Source organism: Rhinopithecus bieti, unplaced genomic scaffold, assembly GCF_001698545.2.
Source record: "Rhinopithecus bieti isolate Rb0 unplaced genomic scaffold, ASM169854v2 scaffold_14330, whole genome shotgun sequence".
Lineage (NCBI taxonomy): Eukaryota > Metazoa > Chordata > Mammalia > Primates > Cercopithecidae > Rhinopithecus > Rhinopithecus bieti.
In genome coordinates, this window is record NW_016807931.1 from 746,026 (window position 1) to 753,953 (window position 7,928).

General features: G+C 35.5%; 1 protein-coding gene across 1 annotated transcript in view; it reads left to right on the forward strand.

The window, feature by feature from the left end:
- ZNF804A (zinc finger protein 804A) overlaps window positions 1-5,646 on the forward strand; it is a 355,302-nt gene extending 349,656 nt beyond the window's left edge. The window contains 2 exon segments of the mRNA XM_017884158.1: window positions 1,938-3,976; window positions 3,979-5,646. Of these exon segments, the coding sequence (XP_017739647.1) occupies window positions 1,938-3,976; window positions 3,979-5,180 (3,241 nt within the window). The 3' untranslated portion in view covers window positions 5,181-5,646.
- Window positions 5,647-7,928: the final 2,282 nt, after the last annotated feature.

A 7,928-nucleotide genomic window follows, 5' to 3' on the forward strand; every position in this document is an offset into this window, starting at 1 on the left:
GTTTACGCCATTCTCTTGCCTCAGCCTCCCGAGTAGCTGGGACTACAGGCGCCCGCCATCTCGCCCGGCTAATTTTTTGTATTTTTTTTAGTAGAGACAGGGTTTCACCGTGTTCGCCAGGATGGTCTCGATCTCCTGACCTCGTGATCCGCCCGTCTCAGCCTCCCAAGTGCTGGGATTACAGGCTTGAGCCACTGCGCCCGGCCCAAGGCAGTATCTTATGAACCTTTTGACAAAAAGAGTTTTTAGAGAACTTTTTAAAATGAAAATTTGGAGAACTTCTATTTAAAATTATGTTTAAGATTCCTTTTCTAAAAAAGGATAAGAATTTTGCTTGAGAAGCAGACCAACATTAAGTGCGCTGTGAATAAACTGTAACTGGGCTGTTAGAAGTTCACAACTCTTAAACTTTGACCTGCTGCTAACAGTGAGCAGCTATTAAGTGTGAACAGTATTGTATTTCAGACTTTACAATTCAAGCCAGGGCAAAGCTATTAAAAGAAGACTTTTAAAAGTAGTCTTTGTTTCTCCAATATATAAGGTCTCTTTTATTATTGTCTGTATAAAATTACTTCGTTCCAAATCTACTTTTGCTGAATAATATTATGTGATACATTGACACATCAAAATAATGTTAGAGATGCCAAATTTGTAAAAACCAAAATAAAATGTATATGTATTTGGAATCCTACTTGGAACTGTTAAAAACAGACATTACTGCTGTTCAGTTACACAAATCAGGTATGTTTACGTTTTGTGGTAATGCGTAAAAAATTATACAAATTTTAACTATAGAGAATCATGAAACCTATGTAACTTAACGTTATATAAATAGCATTTGCAAATATAAATTATGATATATTAAGTGAACTAGAGCTAATAATGATAAACACAAAAAAGCAACACTGCTTATCTAAAGTATTATCCTCTGTATAAAGCACATGTTTTACATTATACACACAGCCATACGTACATGGTTTTCCAATTAATTTTGTGCTTCAAAAGATGGGAAAAGAAAGTTGTTCTGTTACTTAGCAGATAGAACAGTGAAGCAATACATTGTGTTAGTGGTTAGATAAAGGAAATGTCCAACTAAAATTTTCTTGTCCACTTATAATATCTAAAACACTGAAATTTTAGAATAGCAGGAATTTTCTTCATACTCTGTTCCCTTATGTTAAGGATAAGGTTTAGGGTTTTCTTATATTTATGTGTTTGTCAGTATAGTTCTTTTCATCAGAACTCACTACAGTGTAATGTAATTCCAAATAAATTATATTTTAAGTGAATTGTCTTTTATCCTGCATTTACTGCATGTTATGTTATAATGTGTAACTTCAGGATAATTTTAAATATTGATACTAACAATTTCAAAAGAGTCAAAGCTCTCATCAAGCTAGTACTATCTCTTAGTTACCTTTGCCCATACGAATTGGGCTATAGTAGACTCTTGGTGAATGCTGGGTGAATTGAATTGTTCAACTGAATTCCCAGCTTTTCTGAAGTCATGATTAAGGGTTTTGTTTAGAACTTTCATCATATTTGCCATATAGCATCAATGATATTAAGTATTTGTGAATCAAAAGTAATTTTATCTTAGACAATACAACACTCCAAAATATCACTGAAGAGACCATGAAGGTAGAAAACTTTGGTCAGATAACACTGGTTAAGAATATATCCTCAGCATTGGTCTTAACAGCTATAAAAGCAACTTCGGGACAATATTTCCAAGTTATTCCAAACAGTAACAAACAAATAAATGATATTGTGGCACCATGGAAAGTACTTACACCATATGAAGGCAATTCTGTTATAATGATTTAAGAATTTGAAAAAAACATTTTAATGAATGTTTAAAGATGTAAGTGGTTGACTATTTTTTTTTTTTTCTCAAAAGTGTGCTATTTAACACACACTTCTGTTTCTTTCTCTAGTGCTCCTGGAAGTGGCCCCATGTTCAAATCAACAACTGTTACTGTGAGAGAAAACTGTAAAAATGAAATTTCCCAACGAGTTGTTGTAGATTCAGTTAATAACCAGCATGATTTCAAATATACTTTGATTCATAGTGAAGAGAATACTAAAGATGCTACCACTGTTGCTGAAGATCCAGAAAGCACAAATAATTATACAGCAAAAAATAACCAAGTTGGGGATCAAGCCCAGGGGATTCACAGACACAAAATCGGCTTTTCTTTTGCATTTCCAAAGAAAGCGTCTGTGAAGCTAGAGTCCTCCGCTGCAGCGTTCTCTGAATACAGTGATGATGCCTCAGTGGGAAAAGGATTTAGCAGAAAAAGTAGATTTGTCCCCAGTGCTTGTCATCTTCAACTATCTTCACCAACAGATGTGCTTTTGAGTTCTGAGGAGAAAACTAACTCTTTTCACCCACCAGAGGCAATGTGCACAGACAAAGAAACTGTTCAAACTCAAGAGATAAAAGAAGTCTCTAGTGAAAAAGATACATTATTATTACCTTCATTTTGCAAACTTCAACTTCAGTTATCTTCTGATGCAGATAATTGTCAAAATTCAGTCCCATTAGCAGATCAAATACCACTGGAGGGTGTTGTTATTAATGAAGACATACCTGTGAGTGGTAACAGTTGTGAGTTGTTAGGAAATAAATCCACAGTTCTTGACATATCTAATGATTGCGTATCAGTGCAAGCTACCACAGAGGAAAATGTTAAGCATAACGAGGCATCTGCAACTGAGGCTGAAAATAAAAATGATCCCAAAACACTGGCCCCTTCAAATACTGAAGAGGTTAGTATAACTATGAATAAGAAAACAAATTTCTGCAAAAGACAATGTGAGCCATTTGTACCTGTCCTTAACAAACACAGATCTACAGTTCTTCAGTGGCCATCAGAAATGCTGGTTTATACAACTACTAAACCATCAATTTCCTATAGCTGTAATCCTTTATGTTTTGACTTCAAGTCTACTAAAGTAAATAATAATCTAGATAAAAATAAGACAGCTTTAAATGATCTTTGTTCTCAGCAGAAGCAGGAAGACATTTGCATGGGACCAGTTTCAGATTGCAAGGATGTATCTACAGAAGGACTCGCTGATTATGAAATCGGAAGTAGCAAAAATAAACACACCCAAGTCACTCCTCTTTCGGCTGATGATATTCTCTCCAGTAGTTGTGATTCTGGAAAAAATGAGAATATGGGTCAGAGATATAAAAACATTTCCTGTAAGATCAGAGAAACAAAAAAGTATAATTTTACTAAAAGTCAAATAAAACAGGACACTCTAGATGAAAAATACAACAAAATAAAGTTGAAAGAGACTAATGAATACTGGTTCCATAAAAGTAGAAGAAAGAAAAAAAGAAAAAAGTTATGTCAGTATCATCATATGGAGAAAACCAAAGAATCAGAAACTCGCTGCAAAATGGAAGCAGAGAGTAGTTACATTGAGAATGCTGGGAAATATCTACTGGAACCAATTTCAGAAAAGCAGTATTTAGCTGCAGAGCAATTATTAGACTCACATCAGCTACTTGATAAAAGGCCCAAATCAGAATCCATATCCTTAAGTGACAATGAAGAAATGTGTAAAACATGGAATACCGAATACAACACTTATGATACTATCGATTCTAAAAACCAGTGTAAAAAGAACACAATACTTTTCAATGGACAATCAAATCCAAGAATGATACATTCTGGGAAACATAATTTAACATATTCTAGAACTTACTGTTGTTGGAAAACCAAAATGTCAAGTTGTAGTCAGGATCACAGAAGCTTAGTTCTTCAAAATGATATGAAATGCGTGAGTCAGAATCAGGCTGTTAAAAGAGGTTACAATTCTGTCATGAATGAATCAGAAAGATTCTATCGAAAACGTAGACAACATTCACATTGTTATTCTTCAGATGAAAGTTTGAATCGACAGAATCATTTACCAGAAGAATTTTTGAGGCCACCAAGTACTTCAGTTGCTCCCTGTAAACCTAAAAGAAACGGAGGCGAAAAAGAGGCAGATTCCACCCCGGATTTGAAACTTTACTCAAAGAAAATACAGATTATCCCATGAAAGACAATTCTTCCTTAAGTCCTCTGGATAGGTTAATAAGTGAAGACAAAAAAGAGAAAATGAAACCACAGGAAGTTGCAAAAATCGAAATGAACTCAGAACAAACAAACCAATTAAGAAACAAACTGTCTTTCCACCCTAGCAATCTCCTTCCTTCTGAAACCAATGGTGAAACTGAGCATTTAGAAATGGAGACCACTTCTGGTGAATTGTCAGATGTTTCTAATGATCCCACCACATCTGTCTATATAGCTAGTGCTTCAACAAAAGAAGCAATTGACAATACCTTGCTTGAACACAAAGAAAGAAGTGAGAATATAAATATTAATGAAAAGCAAATTCCTATTAAGGTGCCTAATATTGAACGGAACTTTAGACTGTCACCGCCTAAATCCTATCTTTGCCATTATGAACTGGCTGAGGCCCTTCCACAAGGAAGGATGAATGAGACGCCAACTGAGTGGCTGCGTTATAATTCAGGAATCCTTAACACACAACCACCATTACCATTCAAGGAAGCACATGTGAATGGTCATACCTTTGTAACAACTGAGCAAATTCTGGCTCCATTAGCTTTACCGGAGCAAGCATTATTGATCCCACTAGAAAACCATGACAAATTCAAAAATGTACCATGTGAAGTCTACCAGCACATTCTACAGCCAAACATGCTGGCCAACAAGGTTAAATTTACCTTTCCTTCAGCTGCCCTCCCACCCCCTAGCACACCTCTGCAGCCTTTGCCTTTGCAGCAGTCCTTATGTTCTACCTCTGTAACCACTATCCATCACACTGTCTTGCAGCAGCACGCTGCAGCTGCTGCAGCTGCTGCTGCAGCCGCAGCTGCAGGAACCTTTAAAGTGCTCCAGCCACACCAACAGTTTCTTTCCCAAATCCCAGCTCTCACCAGAACCTCATTACCTCAGCTCTCAGTAGGACCAGTAGGACCGAGGCTTTGTCCTGGGAACCAGCCAACTTTTGTTGCTCCTCCTCAGATGCCAATCATTCCAGCTTCTGTTCTTCATCCTAGCCATCTCGCTTTCCCATCTTTACCCCATGCACTCTTTCCTTCACTGCTTTCCCCACACCCTACTGTCATCCCTTTGCAACCTCTCTTCTAGTCATCACCATAATGGGAAAAACAATACTCTTGTGAAAACTATTGCTATATGCGTAAGTGTTCATCTATATGGGTACATGGCTATTTAACTGGTGGAAATAAACTGGTTGATATATGGCCTCACTGGTTTGAAATCATTTACTGTAAGTGTAATGATGCAAATAAATCCCTAAGTTTCTGATATATAATATTATTAAAGCACTGAATAGTTTGAAAATCAATACAATATATGCTGTATATTAAAATGATGTCTTAAGAGTATGTATAATGTACATAAAATATATTTATAGTACTCTAATTTATGTTGTAAAGTATGCTCCCTCGGTTTTTCTTAATCTTTGTGTATTTGCACCTATTTAATGTTTAGACAAAGCTGATGGCACTATGTTTTGTACCATGTTCCTTGAAACTGTAAATTCAGTGAAAAATATCTCTTGCAATAAATTTTTGTTAACTATTTAAGTAAATCAAACTTTTGTTTTCAGTTGGTTTTCACTATTTTAGGAATGTATAGTAACAATAGGTGTTGAATTTATATTACTTTACTCATACACAGGAATCTCTGAATCTCCAAAGCCCATCAAAATATCCTTGCAGCTCTATCAATACTTCAACTATGATACGATCTTTTAAAATAGTATAACAGAGAGTTGATTTGTTTTTCGGATTTTTCCAATGTTACTCATACTCAAAGTTTACTATATTTTCTAAACAATTGGCCCCCTCTTTGGACAGTAATCCATGGAAATTCATGTTAAAGTAATTTTAGTATTTGGGTGGGTAATAACTCAAAAATATGCAAAGTATGTAGTATTCTTGCTGGAACTCTAGAACAGGACTAATAGACAAGCCATGGTAAATAACCAATGTAAGTGCTTATAATGTTTAAATTCCCAAATTTATTGTGTTTATTTTTAATTATTATGGGAAATACATGGAAATGCTGGCATGAATTAAGGAATAGGTTTAACTTTAATAAATCACTGCCTGTTATGTAACATCTTGGGATGAATGGCACAAACACAGTCTGTAGAAGGATGTTACTCTTAATTGAGAATCTGGAAGTGGGATGGAGAGTAAATAAATAACCCTTATATCTGCAAATCTTTCTAGTAGTTATGCTTGTATTATATTTTCAAATCACTCAGCAACAATTAGAAAGTCCACATCACTCTTCCAGATTCTGCTTTATTTTATTTATTTATTTTTTTGAGACAGAGTCTTGTTCTGTTGCTCAGGCTGGAGTGCAGTGGCGTGATCTTGGCTCACTGCAACCTCTGCCTCCTGGGTTCAAGCAATTCTCCTGCCTCACCCTCATGAGTAGCTGGGATTACAGGTGCCTGCCACCACGCATGGCTAATTGTTGCATTTTCAGTAGAGACGGGATTTCTCCATGTTGGTCAGGCTGGTTTTGAACTCCTGACCTCAAGTGATCCACCCGCCTTAGCTTCCCAAAGTGCTGGGATTACAGGCTCTGCTTTATTTTTAATGACCTCTGCATTACTGCTCACTCAAGTGCTTTTATGTGTACTTAAGAATATAATGAGTCAATAGAGAACCAGGAAATAGCACGCTTTCCCCAAGAACATTTCTTATACCCGTCCCAGTCCATACCATTGGCAAGACAAAGTATACATCACTGTTAAGGTGGGTTGTCCTCACCATGTGCAAATGAGAGCAGATTATAGTAGCCTGGCAATAAATCCAGGGTTTCAGAGCCCAGTTGAGTCACTTTAAATGGACAGCAAGTTTTAAACGATGCTGTACTGAGGAAATATTTCATATGGCTAGCATAGGAACTGGATTACCCTAGATAATTTGGGACCTAAAAGTATTTTCCCATATACAAATAATCAATATTTCATTATATCTTATAAAAGAGAAATAAGAAAGAAAATCTAGGCCATTTACTTTCATGATATTTGGCATAATAATCACTGGTTTATTTGAATGTTCACCTGAAAAATGCTTGTGAAAGACTGAGTATACCATTTAATGATTGACTAATAAGTACATAAAAATAGTAAGGAAGCAATTCCATCTCAAATGATGTAAGATAATATGTTCAAAAAACAGGAACTAAAATTGGAATGGATTTTTTTCCCCAGGCAAAATATTTGAAACTATCTTTGAAGATAAAATAGATATAGATATCTACTGGGGAATGCTGACCCAGTTTGTTTTAATCGGTCAAAGCAGAATTGTTGTTTTGATGTTAAAAAAATCAGACCAAGTGTTTGACTTTAAAACATGAATATTTTCTCTTCTTTTATCTTCTATCATCTTGGTTGTTCACCTCTTACCTCTTGTTTTAATCCTACAATTGCTTTGTTTCCTGATCTTTTTTTAACGTTATTGCAAGCATCATTTGTGTATATGTGCCTCCTTTTCTTGCTCTGTGTTATCATTCATGTTTTTCAAATTCTGCTTCTCTCTTATTTATTTGTTAAATGATATGGTTAGGTATGGTTAACTTTTTAGTTGTAGGAGAATATACCTGACTGCTAGATATATGACAAGAATTTCTAGAAACTTTGAGGAGGAAACTTCTCAATTAAGATTAATTAAAACTCAGCTTGACAGATAAAATAATTGGTTCTCATGGATACCAGGTCTGGACAAGAAACTTGAACCTAGTTAATCACTGTCAAAGTCAGCCTGATTATAAAAAGTTCTTCTAGTTTTCTGATACTTTGCCAAGATATTGCTTACACGGTCTGGGCATCTGTTATGTGTCAAGGACTCAAAA